Here is a 25,590-nt window from a genome sequence, read left to right as displayed (position 1 = left end):
TGACTCAAACAATGTCAATTAGCCTATCAGAAGCTTCTAAAGCAATGGCATCATTTTCTGGAATTTTCCAAACTGTTTAAAGCCACAGTCAGCTTAGTGTTTGTAAACTTCTGACCCACTGCAATTGTGATACATTGAATTATAAGTGAAATCATCTCTGTAAACAATTGTTGGAGAAATTACTTGTGTTATGCACAAAGTAGATGTCTTAACCGACTTGCCAAAACTATAGTTTGTTAACAAGAAATTTGTTGAGTGGTTGAAAAAACAAGTTTTAATGACTCCAACCTAAGTCTATGGAAACTTCCGACTTCAACTGTATGTCTAGCTTGGTGATGGTGCTCTTTATGTCCTCCATGTCCTGCCTGGCCTGCATTTATCTCCAGCAGCCTGTGCCTGGGGTATGTGACTATGATGTGTGCGTCTGTCTGGGTTGGTTACAGGATCCTGGGGGTGTGTAGTATCTCAGACTAAGCATATCTGGCTTGGTGAGTGACAGTGTTGTCCCTGTTCCCTCTTGTCCTGCCTTAGCTGTCTCTGTTGTGGAACTGGGTCATTTTACTGTATTATTTGTATTATGTCTGTCTGCAGGTTACTGTGAGTGTCTTTGTCCTTTCTATCTGGTGTCTGTGTGGGTTACTCAGTTGATTCTGTATTTATTATGGATCCCCAAGGCAGCAGCTCCTCTTCCTGGGGTCCAAACACATTAACGCACTTACATTACACATAAATCAAAAGATGAAACAATGCATCATATAACATTATCACACCACTGTACACAGTATATATATATATATATATACAGTTACTTGCGAAAGTATTCGGCCCCCTTGAACTTTGCGACCTTTTGCCACATTTCAGGCTTCAAACATAAAGATATAAAACTGTATTTTTTTGTGAAGAATCAACAACAAGTGGGACACAATCATGAAGTGGAACGACATTTATTGGATATTTCAAACTTTTTTAACAAATATAAAAACTGAAAAATTGGGCGTGCAAAATTATTCAGCCCCTTTACTTTCAGTGCAGCAAACTCTCTCCAGAAGTTCAGTGAGGATCTCTGAATGATCCAATGTTGACCTAAATGACTTATGATAAATACAATCCACCTGTGTGTAATCAAGTCTCCGTATAAATGCACCTGCACTGTGATAGTCTCAGAGGTCCGTTAAAAGCGCAGAGAGTATCATGAAGAACAAGGAACACACCAGGCAGGTCCGAGATACTGTTGTGAAGAAGTTTAAAGCCGGATTTGGATACAAAAAGATTTCCCAAGCTTTAAACATCCCAAGGAGCACTGTGCAAGTGATAATATTGAAATGGAAGGAGTATCAGACCACTGCAAATCTACCAAGACCTGGCCGTCCCTCTAAACTTTCAGCTCATACAAGGAGAAGACTGATCAGAGATGCAGCCAAGAGGCCCATGATCACTCTGGATGAACTGCAGAGATCTACAGCTGAGGTGGGAGACTCTGTCCATAGGACAACAATCAGTCGTATATTGCACAAATCTGGCCTTTATGGAAGAGTGGCAAGAAGAAAGCCATTTCTTAAAGATATCCATAAAAAGTGTTGTTTAAAGTTTGCCACAAGCCACCTGGGAGACACACCAAACATGTGGAAGAAGGTGCTCTGGTCAGATGAAACCAAAATTGAACTTTTTGGCAACAATGCAAAACGTTATGTTTAGCGTAAAAGCAACACAGCTGAACACACCATCCCCACTGTCAAACATGGTGGTGGCAGCATCATGGTTTGGGCCTGCTTTTCTTCAGCAGGGACAGGGAAGATGGTTAAAATTGATGGGAAGATGGATGGAGCCAAATACAGGACCATTCTGGAAGAAAACCTGATGGAGTCTGCAAAAGACCTGAGACTGGGACGGAGATTTGTCTTCCAACAAGACAATGATCCAAAACATAAAGCAAAATCTACAATGGAATGGTTCAAAAATAAACATATCCAGGTGTTAGAATGGCCAAGTCAAAGTCCAGACCTGAATCCAATCGAGAATCTGTGGAAAGAACTGAAAACTGCTGTTCACAAATGCTCTCCTCCAACCTCACTGAGCTCGAGCTGTTTTGCAAGGAGGAATGGGAAAAAATGTCAGTCTCTCGATGTGCAAAACTGATAGAGACATACCCCAAGCGACTTGCAGCTGTAATCGCAGCAAAAGGTGGCGCTACAAAGTATTAACTTAAGGGGTCTGAATAATTTTGCACGCCCAATTTTTCAGTTTTTGATTTGTTAAAAAAGTTTGAAATATCCAATAAATGTCGTTCCACTTCATGATTGTGTCCCACTTGTTGTTGATTCTTCACAAAAAAAAACAGTTTTATATCTTTGTTTGAAGCCTGAAATGTGGCAAAAGGTCGCAAAGTTCAAGGGGGCCGAAAACTTTCGCAAGGCACTGTATATATATTAAAGAAAATGGTGAAGAGACCTCTGGTGGAATGTCTTGTGGGGAGTGCATTTGCGTCCGAGCTCTGTGCTAGTAGTTTAAACGGACTGCTCCATGCGTTCAGCTTGTCAACACTTCTAAAATAAAAAAATAAAAATTAGTGATGAAGTCAATCTCTTCTCCACTTTGAGCCATGAGATATGTAAATGCATAATACAAATGTTACCTCCCCATGTACATTGAAGGGCCTGCCATGCTGCCCTGTTCTGAGCCAATTGTAATTTGCCTAGTCCGTCTTTGTGGCACCTGACCACACAACTGAACCGTAGTCCAGGTGCGACAAAACAAGGGCCTTGTAGGACCTGCCTTGTTGATAGTGTTGTTAAGAAGACAGAGCAGAGCTTTATGTCAACATGTTTTGACCATGACAGTCCAGTGTTACTCCAAGCAGTTTAGTCACCTCAACTAGCTCAAGTTCCACATTATTCATTGCAAGATTTAGTTGAGGTTTAGTGAATGATTTGTCTCAAGTGTAATGCTTTTAGTTTTTGAAATGTTTAGGACTAACTTATTCCTTTCCACCTATTCTGAAACTAACTGCAGCTCTTTGTTAACGTCTTCTGTGTTCTTTTAGACGGGTAACTTTTATCCACAATATAGCAGGGGGTGTAAAGCCATAACACATACTTTTTTTCCAACAGCAGACTATGATCGATAATGTCAAAAGCCGCACTGAAGTCTTATAAAACAGCTCCCACAATCTTTTTATCATCAATTTCTCTCAGCCAATCATCTGTCATTTGTGTAAGTGCCATGCTTGTTCGATGTCCTTACCTGTAAGCGTGCTGAAAGTCTGTTTACTGTAAAATAGCATTGTATCTGGTCATTGACAAGTTTTTCCAATAGTTTACTAAAGGTTGGTAACAGGCTGATTGGTCGGCTATTTGAGACAGTAAAGGAGGCTTTACTATTCTTGGTTAGCGGAATAACTTTTGCTCCCTTCCAGGCCTGAGGGCACACACTTTCTAGTAGGCTCAGATTGAAGATATCGCAAATAGGGCTTGCAATATCGTCCGCTATTATCCTCAGTAATTTTCCTTCGAAGTTGTCAGACCCCGGTGGCTTGTAATTACTGATAGACAACAATCTTCTTTTTTTTTACTTCTTCCACACTCACTTTACGGAATAAAAAATGACACTGCTTGTCTTTCAAAATTTGATCAGTTATACTTGGATAGTTGGTTACTGTTTGCTGCTAGCATGTCATAACTAAGTTTGCTAATATTCGCACAAAAAAAATCATTAAAGCAATTGGCAATATCAGTGGGTTTTGTGATGAATGAGCCATCTGATTCTATGAATGATGGAGCTGCGTTTTAATTTTTTTCCCAAAATGTCATTTAAGGCACTCAAAAGCTTTTTACTATCATTCTTTATGTCATGTATTTTTGTTTCATAGGGTAGTTTCTTCTTTTTATTCCGTTTAGTCACATGATTTCTCAATTTGCAGTACGTTTGCCAAGCTGTTGTGCAGCCAGACTTCTTTGCCATTCCTTTTGCACATCCCTCTTAACCTTAACATTTTTCAATTTATATTTTATTTCACCTTTTTTATCCAGGTAGGCTAGTTGAGAACAAGTTCTCATTTACAACTGACCAGGCCAAGATAAAGCAAAGCAGTATGACACGTACAACACACATGGAATAAACAAACATACAGTCAATAATACAGTAGAAAAAGTCTGCAATAAATGGGCCACAGTGGCGAAGTCATAACAATATGCCAATTAAACACTTGAGTGATAGATGTACAGAAGATGAATGTGCAGGTAGAGATACTGGGGTGCAAAGGAGCAAGATAAATAAATACAGTATGAGGATGAGGTAGTTGGAGCTATTTACCGCAGCAGAGAATTGGAAGGAAAGACAACCAAAGGAGGAATTGGCTTTGGGGGTGACCAGTGAGATATACCTGCTGGAGCGCGTGCTACGAGTGGGTGCTGCTATGGTGACCAGTGATAAGGCATATAAGGCAGGGCTTTACCTAGCAACGACTTGTAGATGACATGGAGCCAGTGGGTTTGGCGACGAGTATGAAGCGAGGCCCAGCCAACGAGAGCGCACAGGTCGCAGTGGTGGGTAGTATATGGGGCTTTGGTGACAAAACGGATGGCACTGTGATAGACTGCATCGAATTTGTTGAGTAGAGTGTCGGAGGCTATTTTGTAGATGACATCGCCGAAGTCTAGGATCGGTAGGATGGTCAGTTTTACAAGGGTATGTTTGGCAGCATGAGTGAAGGATGCTTTGTTGCGAAATAGGAAGCTGATTCTAGATTTCATTTTGGATTGGAGATGCTTAATGTGAGTCTGGAAGGAGAGTTTACAGTCTAGCCAGACACCTAGGTATTTTTAGTTGTCCACATATTCTAAGTCAGAACCGTCCAAAGTAGTAATGCAGGACAAGCAGGCAGCGATCGGTTGAAGAGCATGCATTTTGTTTTACTTGTATTTAAGAGCAATTGGAGGCCACGGAAGGAGAGTTATATGGCATTGAAGCTTGTCTGGAGGTTAGTTAACACAGTGTCCAAAGGGCCAGAAGTATACTGAATGGTGTCGTCTGCGTAAAGGTGGATCAGAGAATCACCAGCAGCAAGAGTGACATCATTGATGTACACAGAGAAGAGAGTCGGCCCAGGAAATGAACCCTGTGGCACCCCCATAGAGACTGCCAGAGGTCCGGACAACAGGCCCTCCGATTTGACACACTGAACTCTATAAGAGAAGTAGTTGGTGAACCAGGTGAGGCAATCATTTGAGAAACCAAGGATGTTGAGTCTGCCGATGTGGTGATTGACAGAGTCGAAAGCCATGGCCAGGTCGATAAATACGGCTGCACATTATTGTCTCTTATCAAGGTCGGTTATGATATCGTTTAGACCTTGAGCGTGGCTGAGGTGCACCCATGACCAGCTCTGAAACCAGATTGCATAGCGGAGAAGGTACGTGGGATTCGAAATGGTTGGTAATCTGTTTCTTAACTTGGCTTTCTTAGAAAGGCAGGGTAGGATAGATACAGTATAGGTCTGTAGCAGTTTGGGTCTAAAGTGTCTCCCCATTTGAAGAGGGGGATGATCGTGGCAGCTGTCCAATCTTTGGGAATCTCAGACGATGTGAAAGAGGTTGAACAGGCTAGTAAATAGGGGTTGCAACAATTTCGGCGTATTTAGTCAGCCACCAATTGTGCAAGTTATCCCACTTAAAAAGATGAGAGGCTTGTAATTTTCATCATAGGTACACTTCAACTATGACAGACAAAATCAGAAAAAAAATCCAGAAAATCACATTGTAGGATTTTTAATGAATTTATTTGTAAATTATGGTGGAAAATAAGTATTTGGTCAATAACAAAAGTTTCTCAATACTTTGTTATATACCCTTTGTTGGCAATGACAGAGGTGAAGACTTACAGAAAACGTTTGACAAGGTTTTCACACACTGTTGCTGGTATTTTGGCCCATTCCTCCATGCAGATCTCCTCTAGAGCAGTGATGTTTTGGGGCTGTTGCTGGGCAACATGAACTTTCAACTCCTTCCAAAGATTTTCTATGGGGTTGAGATCTGGAGACTGGCTAGGCCACTCCAGGACCTTGAAATGCTTCTTACGAAGCCACTCCTTCGTTGCCCGGGCGGTGTGTTTGGAATCATTGTCATGCTGAAAGACCCAGCCACGTTTCATCTTCAATGCCCTTGCTGATGGAAGGAGGTTTTCACTCAAAATCTCACGATACATGGCCCCATTCATTCTTTCCTTTACACGGATCAGTCGTCCTGGTCCCTTTGCAGAAAAACAGCCCCAAAGCATGATGTTTCCACCCCCATGCTTCACAGTAGGTATGGTGTTCTTTGTATGCAACTCAGCATTCTTTGTCCTCCAAACACGACGAGTTGAGTTTTTACCAAAAAGTTATATTTTGGTTTCATCTGACCATATGACATTCTCCCAATCTTCTTCTGGATCATCCAAATGCTCTCTAGCAAACTTCAGATGGGCCTGGACATGTACTGGCTTAAGCAGGGGGACACGTCTGGCACTGCAGGATTTGAGTCCCTGGCGGCGTAGTGTGTTAGTGATGGTAGAATTTGTTACTTTGGTCCCAGCTCTCTGCAGGTCATTCACTAGGTCCCCCCGTGTGGTTCTGGGATTTTTGCTCACCGTTCTTGTGATCATTTTGACCCCACGGGATGAGATCTTGCGTGGAGCCCCAGATCGAGGGAGATTATCAGTGGTCTTGTATGTCTTCCATTTCCTAATAATTGCTCCCATAGTTGATTTCTTCAAACCAAGCTGCTTACCTATTGCAGATTCAGTCTTCCCAGCCTGGTGCAGGTCTACAATTTTGTTTCTGGTGTCCTTTGACAGCTCTTTGGTCTTGGCCATAGTGGGGTTTGGAGTGTGACTGCTTGAGGTTGTGGACAGGTGTCTTTTATACTGATAACAAGTTCAAACAGGTGCCATTACTACAGGTAACGAGTGGAGGACAGAGGAGCCTCTTAAAGAATATGTTACAGGTCTGTGAGAGACAGAAATCTTGCTTGTTTGTAGGTGACCAAATACTTATTTTCCACCATAATTTGCCAAGTCTGTCATAGTTGAAGTATACCTATGATGAAAATTACAGGCCTCTCTCATCTTTTTAAGTGGGAGAACTTGTACAATTGGTGGCTGACTAAATACTTTTTTGCCCCACTGTACCTAGTAGGTTCATTGATCATTTGTGTAGGATGGCTGGGGTGTTAAGCTTGTCCCAGTTTAGGTCACCTACCAGCACAAGCGCAATCATTTCACACATGGTGTCCAGGGCACAGCTGGGGGCAGAGGGTGGCTGTAGCAAGCGGCAACAGTGAGAGACTTGATTCTGGAAAGGTGGATTTTTAAAAGTAGAAGCTCGAATTTTGGGGGTACAGACCTGGATAGTAAGACAGAATTCTGCAGGCTATCTCTGCAGTAGATTACAACTCCGCCCCCGTTGGCAGTTCTATCTTGTCGGAAAATTTTATAGTTAGGGATGGAAATTTCAGGGGTTTTGGTGGTCTTCCTAAGCCAGGATTCAGACACGGCTAGGACATCCGGGTTGGCGGAGTGTGCTAAAGCAGTGAATAAAACAAACGTTTCTGGGTGCGATAGAATAGATTCAAGGCATAATGTACAAACAAAGGTATGGTAGGATGTGAGTACATTGGAGGTTAACCTAGGTATTTTGTGATGATGAGAGAGATATTGTCTCCAGAAACATTTAAACCAGCTGATGTCACCGCATGTGTGGGGGGTGGAACTAAAGGGTTGGCTAAGCCATATTGAGCAGGGCTAGAGGCTCTGCAGTGAAATATGACAATAATCACTAACCAGAACAGCAATGGACAAGGCATATTGACATTAGGGAGAGGCATGCGTAGCCGAGTGATCATAGGAGTCCAGTGAGTAGTTAGGCTGGCTGGAGACACGGCGATTCAGACAGCTAGCAGGCCGGGGCTAGCAGAAGGGCCTTAGAGGGATGTCGCAATGGAGGAAGTCTGTTATATCCTCTTCTTGCAGTTACGTCGAATAGACCAGTTGTGATGGAGTAGTAGGGTTCCGTGTAGCAAAGGGGTTCAGTCCAATTGGCAAAATAGGTATCGTGGCCCAAGCAATTGGCCGATGGATCTCTTCAGCTAACAGTCCGATATGCTCTCGACAACTAGCGGGCCGCGGCTAGCAGATGGGCATTCAAATCAAATCAAATCAAATGTATTTATATAGCCCTTCGTACATCAGCTGATATCTCAAAGTGCTGTACAGAAACCCAGCAAAAAAAAACAAACAGCAAGCAATGCAGGTGTAGAAGCACGGTGGCTAGGAAAAACTCCCTAGAAAGGCCAAAACCTATAAAGAAACCTAGAGAGGAACCAGGCTATGTGGGTTGGCCAGTCCTCTTCTGGCTGTCCCGGGTGGAGATTATAACAGAACATGGTCAAGATGTTCAAATGTTCATAAATGACCAGCATGGCCCAATAATAATAAGGCAGAACAGTTGAAACTGGAGCAGCAGCACAGCCAGGTGGACTGGGGACAGCAAGGAGTCATCATGTCAGGTAGTCCTGAGGCATGGTCCTAGGGCTCAGGTCCTCCGAGAGAGAGAAAGAAAGAGAGAATTAGAGAGAGCACACTTAAATTCACACAGGACACCGAATAGGACAGGAGAAGTACTCCAGATATAACAAACTGACCCTAGCCCCCCGACACATAAACTACTGCAGCATAAATACTGGAGGCTGAGACAGGAGGGGTCAGGAGACACTGTGGCCCCAGGGGATGTCGCAACGGAGGGGCCTGTTGGGAATAAAACCTTGGGCAGATTATTTCGATAGTCTAGTCGTGATGGATAAGCGGGGTTTCGTGTAGTGAAAGGGGTCCAAGCCAATTGGCAAAATAGTGGCCCAAGAAATTGGCCGATGGACCTATTCCGCTAACAGTCCGATATGCTCTAGACAGCTGGCGAACCGCGGCTAGCAGGCTAGCAGATGGGCATTCAGGGGACGTCACGACGTAGGAGCCAGTTGAATAACCCACTTGGGCAGATTACGTCGGTAGTCCAGTTGTGAAGGAGCTCCATACTGGCAGTAAAAGGGGTCCGGGCCAATTGGCAAAATAGGTATTGTACAGTGGCGGATGGACCTCTTCAGCTAGCCGGGAGATGGGCCTAGCATGGGCTAGCTTCAGGCTAATTGGTGCTTGCTTCAGGACAGAGACGTTAGCCGGGAGTAGCCACTCGGATAGCAGCTAGCTAGCTGCGATGATCCAAGTGAAAAGGTTCAGAGCTTGCGATAGGAATCGGGGGATATGGAGAGAAAATAGGTCCGGTATACTCTGGTTTGAATCGTGTTGTGCAAATTGGCGAGAGTTTTGCGAGCTAAAGGTTAGCTGATGACCTTTAGCAGTGGTTAGCTGACGACTAGCTAGTAGCAAGTTAGCTTGCTAGCTTATGTTGGTTGGTTCTTAAGTAAAGAAAAATACTTTAGAAAAAAGGAGGAGGAGAGTATTTTGAAGTTGAGGTTTAGAAAAATATATGAAAGGATATGCGAAGAAAAATATATAAAAAAAATATATAAATGGGACACAACAGGACGAGGACAAGGACAAATTCCTCATCAAACCACAGGGATTTAACAATTTTTACAGTGATTTTCTTAATGGCTGCATGCTTATTCGTAACGTGTATAAGCAATTTCATAAAGGTGTTAGGTGAGGCGCTGGTTGCTTCTCATTACACACCACAGACCAACAAATATTTTTTACATCAACAACATAGGAATCACTACAAAACATATTGTATTACCTCTTACACACTATTAGGCCCAGCTATTGGAACTTCGGTTTTCCTAGATGTGGCTACTATATTGTGATCACCACATCTGATGGATTTGTATACTGCTTTAAAGCATATTTTTGTATTGTGATGTGACTATCATTAGTGTGATGACTGCTATTTATTGAATAATTGCCTACTACGTTGAATTATTACTCAATTAAATTAATCATGTGACATCTAACTCATTAGGGATTTGGGGCACCACGGTTAAAGTTTGTTTAATGAGTTAGATATTATAGCAGTCACTAATTAATAACTTCCTCAAATCAGTCTCATTCTGAACGTCGTAGACTACGTACATTTGCAAAAACCCAGGTCTCACTGATCATTCCATACCGCGCAAATTAATTTGATTATTTATTTACTAACAAGCTAAATGATAACATATGATACACACACACACACGGTGTAAGGTCATTGATTAGATACTTAATGAGCGTTACACAAGATGGAGATTTAAAGAGCGAGAGAGCGCAAGAGAGAAAGAGAAGCAACACATGGATACATTTGTAAACTACGCTTAATTTAGCTCGAATACCTTGCCCTGTACTGCCACTCTTATGGGTAAGAAGTAATGCATGTATTTACATGTTGAAGGTCTTTGTTGGGTATCTCTGTTGGGCCCAGGCCTTCGTGGGTTGATTGTTGAGAGGTTCCTTTTGTCTTCAACCTCGTGTTGCGTTTCGAAATCGTGACTAATCGTAAACCTCAGCTGCAGCTTGTGGTAATTCTAGTCTGATATGTTCATTCTTAACTCAAATGCTTTATACCCTCGGGTAAAAAGGGGGCTTTTTACGTCACGCCGTCTCTGTGTTCCTTGGGGTGTGGCTAATCACGAGGCACGGTATCTCAATTTACTATGATCTCGTTAGAGAACTAAAATCACAATCTTATCGTCACAAAAACGATCTCTTTATCCTCAATATTTTCCACACAATGTAAAGTATGTAACCATGATATACACAGTCAGAAAATTCTTCAAGTTAAAATGTTTTTGTTATAAAGTTTTCATGCAACTTTTAATCACAAAATGTACCTTAATTTTCCTTATTCCAACTGTCATCATTCCCAACACTCGGATGTTGAAATATATTGTCCCAATGTCCATTGTTTGAGGTTGTAGTTTTTGGGCAAAGAATACTTAATAAGACACACAGGTATTCCAAACACCCTAACTAGACCCCAAAAGGAATCGTCTGCTGCCTATGGTTTACAATCAATGTGAGGTGTCATAAAAGACCACCACCAGAATGAACAGGGGAGGTCCGGGCTGTGGCCCGCCGTTCCGGACCCGTCGTATGGTTGTCCAGGCTAGTATATCTAGGCAGTAACTTAGGCAGATGTTAACAACGCACAACACTCAGGCAATACATCATTTAAATGTCTTCCCCAAATGAGCGGTGTTAACTGATGGCCATATGGGGAACTGGTTTGTGGCTCTATCGCTTCCTAATTGTCAAAGCGAATTAAACAAAGAAAATTGAATAAACAAAATATAGCTACCACACCGTAATCATATAATTGGACTATGTTCTATATAATTACTTTGTCTTGGCTAAATGACTCTATCATGACATTGTCTCTGTCATATCTAGGGTGATCCTATTTTAAGGTGAGTAGTTAAGGCACTCTGAAACATGGCAGAGGACATTACAGGGCTGACCTAGCGAACTCTGGAGCTGGGGATTCTGATATAATAAGCTACAGGTGACAGCTTTACCACTCTCGTCTAGCCCTGTCCAGTGGGGCAGGAACTTTGTTACGACGCCCACGGGTTTGGTGTATATGTAGTACCATGCCTTATCTCCGATCTCGAACACCTGGTGTGGGGTCTTTTTTGTCGTAATGGGTCTTCTTTCCAATTTGCCTTGAGTGTACACAAAGGTAGTCAGTCTGGAGGTGGGTTTGATGTCCGCCACGTATTGATGAGCCTTGTAGGCTGTGGCAACCTCTCCCGGTTGGTACAGAAGATGCAGTGGAAGTGTCATTTGCCAGTCAGTCATCATCTCGAATGGTGTTATTCCCATTGACCTGTTGCGTGTGGCTCTGATCTCCATCAGTACCAGTGGGAGTTTGAGATCCCAATCGTTGTGGTTGGCTGCCACATATTTTCTCAGGATTCTGAAAATTGTCTGGTTGCTCATTTCTAACCTGCCGGAGCTCCTAGGGTGGTCCTCAATGTGGATTTTAGCTTTGACTCCCAGGAGCCACCACAGTTCGGTCATAAGAGCTGCCCAAAAATGGGTTCCGCTATCACTGTCCACGGTTTCTCCTAACAGGCTGAAATGACTGAAAACGTGGTTGAGCAAAAGAACAGCCGTGGTTTCTTCTGTGTCATTGGCTACGGGCAGACACTCCACCCACTTTGTGAATGCGCAAGTCACTGTGAGGAGATACTTGTTGCCTCTTGCTGACCTGGCAACTGGGCCTACCCAGTCGATCTGGATCGAGCTCTGGGAAGTGTTGCAAGGGTGCTCTATGAAGTGGCTTGGAGGGTTGAAACTGGCAGCAAACTAGACACACCCTCACGTATTGTGTCATGTCTTGTTCCATGTGAGGCCAGTTGGCCACCTGTTGCAATGTTTCACATGTAGCCTTTACCCCCCTATGGCCTCCACATGGCTCGTCGTGGGCATGAGCTATCATTACCCCCCTCTGTTTAGGAACCACCTACCTTCGTGTGGCGTCGGTTTCTGAAACCTAAACCAGTAGGTTATCGACAAGTGTGAGGTGCTGTTTAGTTGCGTACAGTGAACGCAAGTCGTGTGAGCCTGCCAAAGCCAGTTCAGACACTGGGTGATTGACAGGATCAGACCGGAAAGCCATCAAAGTGGCAAGGGACTCATCTTGGTGTTGCTTTGCTACCAGGTCACCATTCCGGAATGAATGAGTTAGCAACACATTATTATGTTCTGCGGTGCTACATGGCTACGTGTTACCATGGGCGCCTCAGTGATCATTGCTTCCCGAGTATCAAACACCCAAGGGGTGCCGTGAATTGCACTGGATTTCGCCATAATGTCGGCATGGTTGTTGCCAAGTTTGTCACGACCAGGTGATTAGGAGTGTCCCTTGACGTTCTTCCAGTATGTCGTGTTTGGTTATGAGGTCGTCGCAAGCTAGAATGAGCTCTTTGCTTTTCACTTCTTTGGCCACTCGACGTAGTCTTTTGTTTCCAAAACGACAAGTGGCATAAGAAGTTGAGTGTGGCGTAGTTTGAGTTGGTGCAGATTGCCAGTTCCAACAAGTCATGTTTCACCGCTGTTTGCTGGCTGGTCTTGTTGCCTAGCTGAAATTGAACAGGTTTGCGCGGAATGTCGTTGTGCCACACCAATCCCACCTCAGTTTGCAAGTGATCTAGATGACGGTAAGAACAGTCATCCACCAATGCCATCGGCATGCCAAGAGTGAGACTTGTCAATCCATTAGCGGTACCAAACAATCAATTAAATCTATCTCAGTCAGCATCTGTTCAGTGTCAATGCACAGGGTGGATAAGTGACACGCTTTTGAAGTTCAGTTTTAGTAGGAGACCCTTGGTTAGAGGCAGGATAGCTTGAGTGAATACTTAAAGTACCGTGTTGCTACGTTCTGTTTTCAACTAACGTTTTGCTGGGTCCACTGCTCTTTTGAGATATGAGGTAAATAGTCGAACCCGAATCTATCAGCACATCACAGGTCAAACAGTCCTCTAAGACTGGTTTAAGGTATGGCCTATTCGAGGAGGTTTTTCTCGTCATATCCCCAACAAAGTGGATTGGGTTGGAAGAATTGGTTGGTTATCTGTGTCGATTTTCAAGATGGATAAGCCACCTTCATGACCCAGTGGGTCCTCTATTGGAATGGGAGAGGAATCAGCTGTTGCAATGCTGCTTACCTTGTGCATCTCCACATCTATATCAGAGTCTGTTGACAAAACCTGTGGGCTTGTGTTTAGATCAAGGGGGCCCTGGACATGGATTTGAGTGAGGGTGTGAGTAATGTTAATGTTGACGTCCTCGCGAATGGAGTGAATTTCTGCGGACTCGTTCCCCGGCAATTTTACGCCTAGTCATGGTGACTTATCCTTTCTCAAATTTATTCTGCTGCAGTACATCTCTAATCAGAGCTTCTAGAGAACTTCGGTTGATGTTTTGATCGTAGTTGGACCCTTTGTTGCTCTTGTTATGCACATTACCCTTGTGCCCTGAACCTTTGTGATTGTTAGGTACAGGAACGTGGCGGCCAAGTTGATCTCTACGGGACCTGTTTGGTTGTGGACATTTTTTAATAGCTATCATTGCCGGTGTGGTGTTGTTTGGTAGCCACTCACCTTGTGCATCATCTTTTGCCGCTTCTGTCCCCAAAAGCTGTGCTCACAAGCTCTTGGAGTGCCGAGATTGGGAAAAACAACGTGGGCAGTAGGGCCCAAGTGGTGGATTAACAAAAGGCTAAGATGTGTTTTGCAATATTGCACTTGTGATTTCATGAATATGAATATTTTTTAGTAATATTATTTGACTGTGGCGCTATGCTATTCAGCGGTTGCTGACGAAAATGATCCCGCTAACGGGGATGTGTAGCGTCAAGAAGTTAAGGTTTTTGTGACTCCTCTCTTTGGCTGGAAAAATGGCTGTGTTTTTCTGTGGCTTGGTAGTGACCTAACATAATCATTTGTGGTGCTTTCGCTGTAAAGCCTATTTGAAATTGGACACTGTGGTGGGATTAACAACAAGATTACCTTTAAAACGGTTTAAAATACATGTATGTTTGAGGAATTTTAATTATGAGATTTCTGTTGTTTTGAATTTGGCGCCCTGCACTTTCACTGGCTGTTGTCATATCATCATATCATATTGCAGCCCTAAGAAGTTTTTAGAGGTCTTCTTTAACCTGGTGTTACATTTCAGGATCGTGACTAATCGTAGACCTCAGCTGCAGCTCGTGGTCATTCTAGTCTGATATGTTAATTCTTAAAGCAAAAGCTTTATATCCTCGGGTTAAAAGGGGGCTCTTACGTCATGCTGATACGCACTCTGGGTTCACTGGGGCATGGCTAATTACGAGGCAAGGTATCACAATTTACTATGATCTTGTTAGAGAACTAAAATCACAATCTTATCGTCACATAAACATTGTCTTCATCCTGCATATTTTCTACACAACGTGAAGTATGTTAACATGATATAGACAGCATGAAAATTCTTCAAGTTTCAATGTTTTCGTTATAAAGTCTTCATGCAACTTTTAATTACATAACAAAATAGACCTTCATATTACAAATTCCAACTGTCATCATTCCCAACACTCGGATGTGAAAATATATTGTCCCAGTGTCCATTGTTTGATGTTGTAGTTTTTGGGCGGCAAACTCTTCATAAAGCCCACAGACATTCCTTTCGCTCAAACTAGACCCCAAAAGGAATCATCTGCTGCCTATGGTTTACGATCATAAAACCTCAACATCAATCCCTCCCTCTCCCTCCGAAGGAGAAGCGGGGCTCTGTAGAGATGATCCAGTGTAACCTGATCCTTGGATCCTCACAGGCGAGTCATGACACCTGGTAGGTTGATTGATAACCTGAACCAGGTTGCAGGCATTGGTTACGGTTTGAAGCTTTTTCTTGAGTTGGCAGCTTGATGAAAGCCAGTTAATATTTAAATCACCCAAAAAATGTACCTCTGTTGATATCGCATACATTATCAAGCACATATTGATTTAGGACTTGGTGGTCTATAGCAGCTTCCCACAGGGCTTTCTCTCTGTTTCTCCCTTCTTAGCAGACTACCTGTTCAGCAGCTTGGGCCTGGGGGCGGTTGTGATGTGGCTCAGCCCGGGTTATATCACCTTGATGCGTGTCTGATGCCTGTATAACTTGCTGAGTGACAATATCTCTCTCCATCAGGATAATCCCTGTTCAGTGGCCTTGGGCTCTGGCCTGTGGATGGCCTGGGTTATATTAATATGTTGTGTGTCTCTTACTCTGTCTCTGTAACTCGTTGAGTGACAGTACTCTGTCTCTCTCTGTCCGGCCTCCATCTAGCAGACTCCCTGTTCAGCGGCCTGGGGCTGGGGCCTGTGGTGGGCCTGGGTCTGGTCGTACTCCTCCTGGTCCTCGTGGTGGTGGACGTCAGCTGCTACTTCCTGCGCCAGTGTGGCCTGCTCATGTGTATCACGCGCAAGCTCTGCAGCAAGAAGACGGCCACCAGCGGCAAGAGCAAGGAGATGGAGGAGGGCAAGGCCGCCTACCTGTGAGTGGACCTTTGACCTTGGAACTGCGGCAACTGACCTTTTGTTATAGAATGTGTGATGTGACATTGTCGGTCAGTCAGGCAGTTAGTCATAAGCTATTGTTCACTCGCTCACTCACTCACTTGCTTACTCACTCACTCCCTCCCTCACTGACACCCTTACTCACTCACTCAGAGTGCGTCTCAATTCTTTCTACTCCCTTTTCCCTCATACGTTCTGATCTGGAAGAATTGGAAAGGTGAAAGTTAATCCTCCATTTAGTTTGACATTATTATTTTCAGCTGTCCAAACTTTACATATAATTGCAGATGATGGAAATTAAGCCAATTTAGACGATTGAGACGCACGCAAAGGCAGTTTATATCTCACCCGGTCACTCCCCACTGTCAAAATATGTAAATCACTCATTTAACCATGCAGAAATATACTTGGTACAGTTTTATTTTCTTCATGTGAACTGTATGTGGTATGTCTGGTGTGTATGCACGCAATTGTGTGTTTTAACGTGCGTGCATGTGTGTCCATATGTTTGTTAGTGGCGTGTGTGTACATGCATGTGTACGTGAAAAAAATCTGTATGCGTGATAGTGGGGAATAATACAAGACTATGTGTTTGTTCGGAGGGTCTAAATCGAGGTACAGTGTGTGCTTATCTATGTTCAGGCTTCACTGAGCATGCCATTACAAAACCACATCTATTACTATTTACCTCCACTTTCATTCCCATGAAACTGGAGTTTCATTTGAAACAGCATGAATAATTAATAAACGCAAGATAGGACTGATGACTCTAGCACCGCAGAATGGATGTAGAGTGAGAGTGAAAGAGGGATAGAGATTGGGGAAATATGGAAAGAGAGAGAGAGGGGTTGGGGAGAACGAAAGATAGAGTGAAAGAGGAATAAAGTGGAGAGAGGGATATAGGGAGAAAGATGGATACAGTGGGAGAGTTGTCAGTGTGTCGCTCCAAGCCGAGGCAAGGGAAGGGAAGAGCCTAACAAGAGATTGTGTAGCTAGACTGACATTGCGTTGAGTCACAGGGAGGTGTGATGCAGTCGGCGTGTGTGTGCCTGCGTGCGTGTGACTGTCTGGTCGGTGGGCGGGTGGGTGCGTGCGACTGTCTGGTCGGTGGGTGGGTGCATGCGTGCAACTGTCTGGTCAGTGGGTGGGTGGGTGACATCTTCCTGCTGAGACTGCAGGACTGCCTCTGACTCAGGCCTTTCCACACATCTGAGGGATTTGGATTAATGGAAAGTAGGAGATGCTTTAAGTTTCAGATGCTAATTCAGGTCTACCACGATGCTTAAGTGGTGCTAAGATGGGATTCTAAGTCTTAGAGATGTGTTGAATGTTCTGTAGGATTGTATAAGTTATGTAAGACACTAACATGTAAATGGTCCACCTTATCATGACAGTAAGTGGTGAATGGAAAGAGTGGATAGTAACATTTGATTCTGATTGTCACGTTCTGACCTCTATTTCCTTTGTTTTGTATTTATTTAGTATGGTCAGGGCGTGAGTTGGGTGGGCAGTCTATGTTTGTTTTTCTATGTTTTGGGGTAGTTCTATGTTTTCGGCCTAGTATGGTTCTCAATCAGAGGCAGGTGTCATTAGTTGTCTCTGATTGAGAATCATACTTAGGTAGCCTGGGTTTCACTGTGTGTTTGTGGGTGATTGTTCCTGTCTTTGTGTTTGCACCAGATAGGGCTGTTTTGAGTTCTCACGTTTCTTGTTTTCGTTAGTTTGTTCATGTATAGTGTCTTCATTAAAATACAATGAACAACCACCACGCTGCGTTTTGGTCCGCCTCTACTTCACAACAAGAGAACCGTTACACTGATGGAGTTGACAACAACTTGACTTGGTTTTGCTGGTCATTTCCTTGAGGCGAAGCATACGGCGTGTTTTACCAGTTTGCTTTGGGCAGCATCTCATTCCAAAAAGTTGTTCCCTCCCTTGCAGCCTTGCTAGATCTGATTTTAAAATGGCTGTAAGCAAAATAGAAGAAACTAGCTACTGCTTACACCAACTCAATTGTCTCAGATCTGCAGGGGGAGTTGAACAAGGGCAGAGGGAAAGGGACAACAACCAGCCTGTATTTGTTCCCACACAATAGCGGCCCACTTTATTTCCAAAAGAATCACATTATCATTAAATAATTTGATTAAATTAAAATAACTTTAATTCACTGGCTAATGAACTATTCATTGAGTTCAGGAATGCATGCTTTCAGCATTTTTAGGTGCCGAAGCATACAAATGTGCATTAGCAATGTATAATTATTTAATTGCATATTTGATGTGTTTTTGCCTGCCATAATCCATTTTGTATTGAGCAAGGACGTGCTTGTGTGGGAAAGGTGGTAATAAACGGTTTGTGTCCTTTTTAATAGATTCACATGGTGTTTCTATACAGACAAAATACATTCCTAATCATAACCATTTATTTAGCTTATATAGTGCTTTTCAGTAAAAACATGTTTTATCTCAAAGTGCTTAAAAAGCTAAATAAACAAGCACAGCATTGTAAAAACAAATTAATATACGTCCAAATAGAGAGACATCTATTTGGGGACATAATATTACTATGAATAACATTTAGGATGGAATAAATTAAACGAACACCCAACATGATTGATTAACCCATTTATGTCTTCTACCGAGATAAATGTACAAGTCATCTCCTATACTTAATTATTGTTTAGCATTTTAAGCACTGTACACTTTTCACTAAGTGGCAAATATAGTGGCTAAGTAACTGACCGTGGTTTTTTGTTGTTGTTAGGTTTGTAAGATTAGGTCTGCATTGTGGAGGAAATAGTAATTGAGTTATCTTTGGCGTAGGAGTGTTGTCTTAGGTTATAGGTTATAATAGGATAGGTAAGGTCTGGCGGGACTTGAGGACTGCGGTTTTGCTTCGTAAAAAGGTATAGTTTATATGTGTTTCCGACATGCTGTTTGGACTCGTTTCTCCCTTGTGTTTAAAGCAGGGTTCTCAAACTACAAGCCCGTAGGCCAAATACTGCAAGCTGCTTTAATGTGGATGGTACTTGTCAATTGTCTCTACACGTTTATGTTCGGCCTTGAGGACTGAACCTTGCGCCGGGCATACACTACACACTTCTAAAATCTTAATAACAACTTGGACATGCACCGATTTCCTTGTCTCAAATATCTAATTCTGTCCATCCTCAACCCCAGGTTGCTCACATTACACAATGATTCCCTATTTGATCTTGCCCTGAGGTTCTCGGTTGTCATAGGGAAAAAATGCTGTCATGCAAGTGAACAGGTTTATTAGTGTGCACATTATTATGTGCAGAAACATTTTCTTTTTTAAAGAGACCGAGGAGCAGAATATGGACTTAATTTTATATTATCATTATTATTTCATGTTATCTTTTTGGTTTCTATCATGGTAGGATGCAGATGTAATATTGGTGTCCTAGCTGGATGGATATTTCACTTAAGGACCAATGGAATGGTCTAAAATAAGCAAACTCCGCTCATCCGGGTCACCGGGCCATATAAAACGAACTTGCCCATTGAAAAGGCATTTTGCTCTCTTCAGCTCCATCAATCTATCTTCCATCACCTCAGTCCACACGATGTGTGTTGCTGTTGCTTTCTTTTTTGCCATCATTGTTGGTCACACATGCTGAGCACTCATTGGCCATTGTCAGCAGTCCTTGCCCAATCGCGTCATAGTACTGCACATACTACAAGATGTACGATCATAAAGTCAGAATATTCTCGGACAACCACCAGGGATCTGGATAACTGAACAGCCATCATCGGTGTGTCCTTGACTCGCTCAAACTTCGTGAGTCCCAATGTACTAATCCTAGCCCTAGTTCATAGGATTTCACCCCGATCATGGAAATTTGTCTGGGACGGCAAAAATGTGGCGAATTTGTGGCAAAAAAAATTTGAGTAGTGTATGCCCGGCATTATGGACTTTTCAGGCTTATTATAGGAAATCGGCCCCCTCAGAGTCACTACTGACATACTGTGGAGCTTAACATCCAAACCCCCTGAGATAGGAAGTGGTTGAACCCAGGGCCAGTCAGGTTCCCCCGACTCAGCCCAATCCAATCCCTTCGGATTGTCAGCAAGCCCCAAAGCACTGGTGTGGATAGCCTTATTGGCGAGATTAACATTGTCGAAGGAAGGAGCAAGCGAGGGAACGAGAGAGACTTCCCCACTGTGCTTTGGTGTCACTTGGAGGCTCTGTAGATTACAGGCAGGCACACTGAGATATCTCCTCCGCCTTCTGTGTGAGGGTTAAGTATACAGGGTTGCATGGAGACATGGCCGCTGGAGATATCATAGAAGCAAAGGAGAGACGAGAACAGGAAAGCGCTGCTTCTGTCTGCTTTGTGTCACAAATGGATTTGCTGAAGTGTGTGTGTGTGTGTGTGTGTGTGTGTGTAACTGTGTGTGTAACTGTGTGTGCACGCACGTGCATGCTCATGCCTGTGTGTGTTTGTGCGTAGGGGCGATGGGTCCAAGGATCCTATCGTTGAGATGAGAACGGAAGAGGAGAGAATAACTAACCACGATGGGAGCCCAGTGCACGAACCCAACGAGACTACACCTCTCACAGAGCCAGAGTAAGGAACCAGAACCACTAGGGTTCTAAGGCCCTGTCCACCCTAATGCTGCGTTTAGATGGTACGAGGTAGACGGCAAACCGGATGTCATTGTTTTCAATGGCAGGTGGTGAATGCCGTCAGTAGCCACGGTAGAAGGGACTTGCCCGCAGAGTGCAAATATATCGACCTTTGCCGTAGCGTTGTTTTCTACCGGATGTTAATTTGCACGTATTGTTTACTGAAATCACCATAGCAACACATACTGTCGTGTTGGCTTGCTTTTGACGTCACCCTCTTTCTTGCGTCCTTGTCCAGCTATGCTCGTATGTTTTTTTGTGTCCCTCGTCTAAACATAGCATAATGTAACCCCAGCCTAACCCAAATATGTAGCCCTATTAGTAGAAAAGGGCACTTTAGCTGAAGTTGACAAGAAGCATAAGGAGTTGGTGTTTTAGTGTGTTTTCTAGGTCTTGGCTTATGGTATTGCCCTTGCACTCACTTAACTGATATCATTACTGGACATATAGTTGTGGAAATGTGCTTTAGTATGAAAGAGTATTTTGAATCCAGGCCACATCCGTGTCCAGTCAGTCAAGAGCCTTCTACAGTACATGGTTCAACAGCCATGGGCCAAAGGTCAAAATTTAGTCCATCTTACAGCAGGCTTCTTCAACCCAAGGGTGTCCCTTGCCGATGGGATCTTTTAACGCTACTGGATTTGATAGTTGTAGTGTAGTCTAATCGACTGAGCTTATATGAGTACTGTAAATTAATCCGGTGTAGATTGTTCGTTGTTGTATTTCCGGCGTTAAAAATGAGGGATTGTTTTTGTTATATCATTTTTTGTTTGTGTATTTTTTATGTATGTTCAGTAAGTTAATTGAGTGCTGTTGAAACTGTTGACATTATCAACCACCATATTAATATATTGATCAAGTAAATGTATTAATTAGACAGTCAGTCAGTGTGTTAACTTTGAATGTATTACATGCATTGAGTAGTAGTAGAGGACCGCTACTTATGTTATGGATGCATCATTCTCCATCGTGTTCACTCTATGCTGCCATGGAAACTACCACTCATCCCACCTCTTATAGTTTGCCAATAAGGATGCATGCTCTGTATGCGTGTATGTAAATGCATTATCTAAATGTCATACGTTTCACAGGGTGATTAAGTCCGTTCACATTCCACATTTCTATGTATTGATTGTTTATGAGTGTCTCCCCTGTACTGTAACCGTAATGAACAATGAACAGCCATGGTCATGAGTGAGACGTGGGTTGAGTGAAATGTGTAGTTATAGTTAACCCTTTCATCTGAGGTCTCTCACTCAGACGTGTCTGTCTCCTTTGTCTCTCTCCCACAGGAAGCTACCGCTGAAGGAGGAGAACGGGAAGGAGACGCTCAAGCCCGACATGATCGAGATCAAAGTGCACAGTGACAACAGCATCCACACAAAGCAGGACGACAGTAAAGCATAAAATGTGTGTGCCCTCTCGCCCCTCGCCGCAAACGAGAACACTTCGGAGCATCCTACCCTGAGACCAAAACACAGAATAAAAAAAATATGATGATATCCCTTATATGTCCATAAGGGCCCAGAGAAAAAACGAAAAGTGTGTGTAAATACAAATAAGAGAGAGGAAGACCCCAACAACAAGCGTTTTTATGTGACTAATCAATGATGTTGTTTCTATCCAAGATGGCTCCAGTCGAAGACACTTCGTGTTGATCAGTGATTGTAATATTGTTTCATTTTTTCCTCTGACTTTGGTTTTATTGTTGTTTTTTTATGCCTTGGCCGTTGCTTATCCGTTGCATTTATTTATTTTCCTTCCCCCTCTTATTCAATCCCCATTTGCAAAAACCCACCTGATCCTACACACATACATACATACATACATACATACATACATACACACACATACACACACACACACAAACACATACACGCCAAAGCTCTCTGTCTGAAGGATAAGTAGCGCCACTATCGACTCCCACTCAAGTCCGCTGTGCCTGGTAAAAAAAGATCTCCTACAGTAGCATTTACAGAGTAAGCTACCCTGTCCTCACTGCAGCAGTCTCGTCTGTATTCTATTGCGGCTCTGGTCTAAGATGTGATGTCTGGGCTGTCCTGTCTAATGCTTGTGTACTACGTTACATCCGCCCCTTTATGCCCGCTCCTCTTTGAGCTTCCGGCTCAGAGAATGTTGAGCTAGCTCATTGGTTATGCCACCATTTTGATTTGTTCTTTTAAAGAAGATAAAAAAATTAACAGGTACTGTCAAGGTGCCTTTGCACATTGTAGTGATAGTCGTATTGGTGTGTCTGAATGTGTCTGCTGTTATGAGTTTGAGAGCTGTTATGAGTGTGAGAGCTGTGTAAATATATTTAGCATATTTGATCAAAATCGTTTGCGTTAACTATGCAAGCTGTCTGTCTCCATTATTTTACTAGTGTACCATGTGTATCCATAAGGTGACAGCATGACAGGAACATAATCTCTGATGATAATAGCTATTTGTTAGCCAGTGAGAAAGAATCCCCCAAGATCCATTATGGTTCTAGGTGGTTACATCTGAGAGGACCACGTGGTCAGCACACATGGTTCATGTGGTCAGGAAGTTAGCCAGGAAATTTAAAATATTTTGAACAGAATATGAACATAGTTACACCTGCCACTGTTGACCAATGAGCTGGCTTCATTGTAAGGATTGTGCAAGGTTGTGTTTTAGCACTGGTTTTGATGGTGATGCCATGAGTACTGCTGTTTTTAGGCAGACAATGAATCTGTACCGGGCCCTTAGAGTTATAGGTAATGTTTCCTGTGTATTTGTTAACCGTCTTCATGGTGTATCCGTAACCAGGCTACAGCGCTTGTTATCTCGCACCTCAAAACACAACAATAAACAACAGAGACAATTTTGTGTTATTTTATGGTTACTCTGCTTTACATTGAATGTTTATTTAAATTTTTTGCCGTTCAATTCTTTTTAAATATTTTTTTTTTCTCAAAGACAGGAAAAAAAACAATTGATGTTGACATGAAATTGAAATGTGAAAATAATGTGGTTGTCATACAGTCCTGTGAGTAGTTTTTTGGGGGGAAAAAGTAGTCTATAAAAAGGAAAAGAGTCATGTCCAATATTGTTTGCTTCATTTGAAAGTTGTGCCATCATTCTATTGACTAAAGGTGAAAACCAATGAATGTTGAATTGTTCTGTTCTCAACTGTTAGACTAGACACGGGCACACGCAAAGTATTTCAGTCATGTTTTTTTAGATACACTTAATTTATAGTTGATTTTAGTTTAATGCCAATATTAATGATCAAAAACCAATTAACATTTTTCTGTTCATTTTCTTTCTCTGAGGTTGTCATGTAAATAGGTAAAGAGAAAAAAAAACATATTTTACAAAGCTCGTATGTAAATAGACCCGGAAAAGATGAGTCTTTTTTCAAAAGCAAAAACAGGCTTTCTTGTGTGAACGCTCTCCAGCTGAAAAAAAAAGCTTATTTTAGTTCTGGTCTGACAGTTCAGTGACGACGTGACAGTGCTCTTTACTATTCATCACTTTACCCTCAAGAAAACACACACACAGTGGGCCCTTAGGTCACTTCACAGCATTTCAATGGAGGCTGTAATTAAGATAATAGCATGACTTGGTTTTCCCACGGCCCATTGTCCCCCTGGTCCCTTGCTGCGGTGGCAACAGTGTAAACCATTCAATTAAAATGTAATAGGAGGCTTGTTTGCCATTAGCCGAGGGAGCGGCGCACATGCTCTTTGGTGACTGGACTATTCCTTGCAGAGTCGACGTGACAGACGCCGTCGTGCTGCCCGTTTGTAATGACCCTGTCGTTAATTAGTGGCGCTGTGAATTCTGGGAAATATAGTATTTGCCACTGCTTGAGAGCTAGGTGGACTCTGACAGTTAGCTCTGATAGAGTAACGAGGGTTTTAGCACAGGCAGCATACAGTATTTGAGCACTGAAATGGGTGTGATACCGCGTGTGTGTGCGTGCCTGTACATAAGTCCATGTGTGCGTGTGCTGTGTGTGTCTTAACCTGAATTTAAAAATGGATTATCATGTATATCGCTGTCATCAATTCTCTGGCTGGAGCGCTCTGCATGTGTGTCTGAGAATCCCCTCTACCCCTCTTTGCTCCATAGGTTTTACCCCATGAAACTGGCTTTGTTTTCTCTCCCAAAGCACGATTGATAAACTGTACCTGCAGTCCTGGAGTTGCTCTGTAGCCTGTTAAGACAACTGTAAATAGGGAGCACATTGCCTGATGGCCATGAGATTTGTACATGTTATTTTATATCTGAATATCAGTCTATTCCCCCGTTCCCTCCTCCCACATCTCTCACCCTCGGACTCCGTCTCAGTCTGTCTCCATAGAGAGTACTGGTGTGTTTCTAGCTCTGTGTATTGTGTCCCCGCCTCTTGTCCCCCTCTGGACTCCCCAGACTGAGTGTGCTTACGCAGGGGGTGGAAACTGTCGATGTGGCCGTAGCCTGTGGAACACCCTGTAACAAACCTCCTGTCATTTTATCAGCTGTAAATAAACATGTCCTGGTGAAAGATGACGCATGTGGGAGTCGGTCATTTAGTAGGTTTCATCTCGTTTTTTTTTTATCTTGGTTGTGGTTTTACTACATTTGGTGACCCGTGTGACGAGAATCAAAGAATAATGGGATGTGTCCCAAATGGTACCCTGAAGTGCACTATGTAGGGAATAGGGTGACATTTGGGACACAGACATCATCATACAGGGCACAGAGTGTAGTGGTGCAACACAAATCTTGAATGGGAATTGATTCAATGTCAGACCTGGTTTCAAATACATTCGTATTTAAGCATATGTACTTTAAACACTTCTTTTCTTTGTATTGGTATATTTCCAAATACATTCCAATATTCAACTATTTGCATTTTCAA

The 25,590-nt window shown here is 42.9% G+C and overlaps 1 protein-coding gene across 4 annotated transcripts in view; it reads left to right on the top strand.

The window, feature by feature from the left end:
- ncam2a (neural cell adhesion molecule 2a) overlaps nucleotides 1-25,235 on the top strand; it is a 395,309-nt gene extending 370,074 nt beyond the window's left edge. The window contains exons 15-17 of one of the 4 annotated variants that reach the window (XM_036983099.2): nucleotides 15,841-16,045; nucleotides 20,542-20,658; nucleotides 22,010-25,235. In XM_036983099.2, the coding sequence (XP_036838994.2) occupies nucleotides 15,841-16,045; nucleotides 20,542-20,658; nucleotides 22,010-22,124 (437 nt within the window). In that variant the 3' untranslated portion in view covers nucleotides 22,125-25,235. Of the gene's footprint in view, nucleotides 1-15,837; nucleotides 16,046-20,541; nucleotides 20,659-22,009 lie in introns of all 4 variants that reach the window. The other 3 variants (XM_036983098.2, XM_090240540.1, XM_090240541.1) reach the window with 3 other exon arrangements.
- The last annotated feature ends 355 nt before the right edge of the window (nucleotides 25,236-25,590 follow it).

The sequence above is a fragment of the Oncorhynchus mykiss genome, chromosome 7, assembly GCF_057628025.1.
Source record: "Oncorhynchus mykiss isolate SJ-2025 chromosome 7, ASM5762802v1, whole genome shotgun sequence".
NCBI classification, from domain to species: domain Eukaryota; kingdom Metazoa; phylum Chordata; class Actinopteri; order Salmoniformes; family Salmonidae; genus Oncorhynchus; species Oncorhynchus mykiss.
The sequence above is the reverse complement of the archived record's forward strand: the minus strand, read 5'-3'. Positions and strand labels throughout refer to the sequence as shown.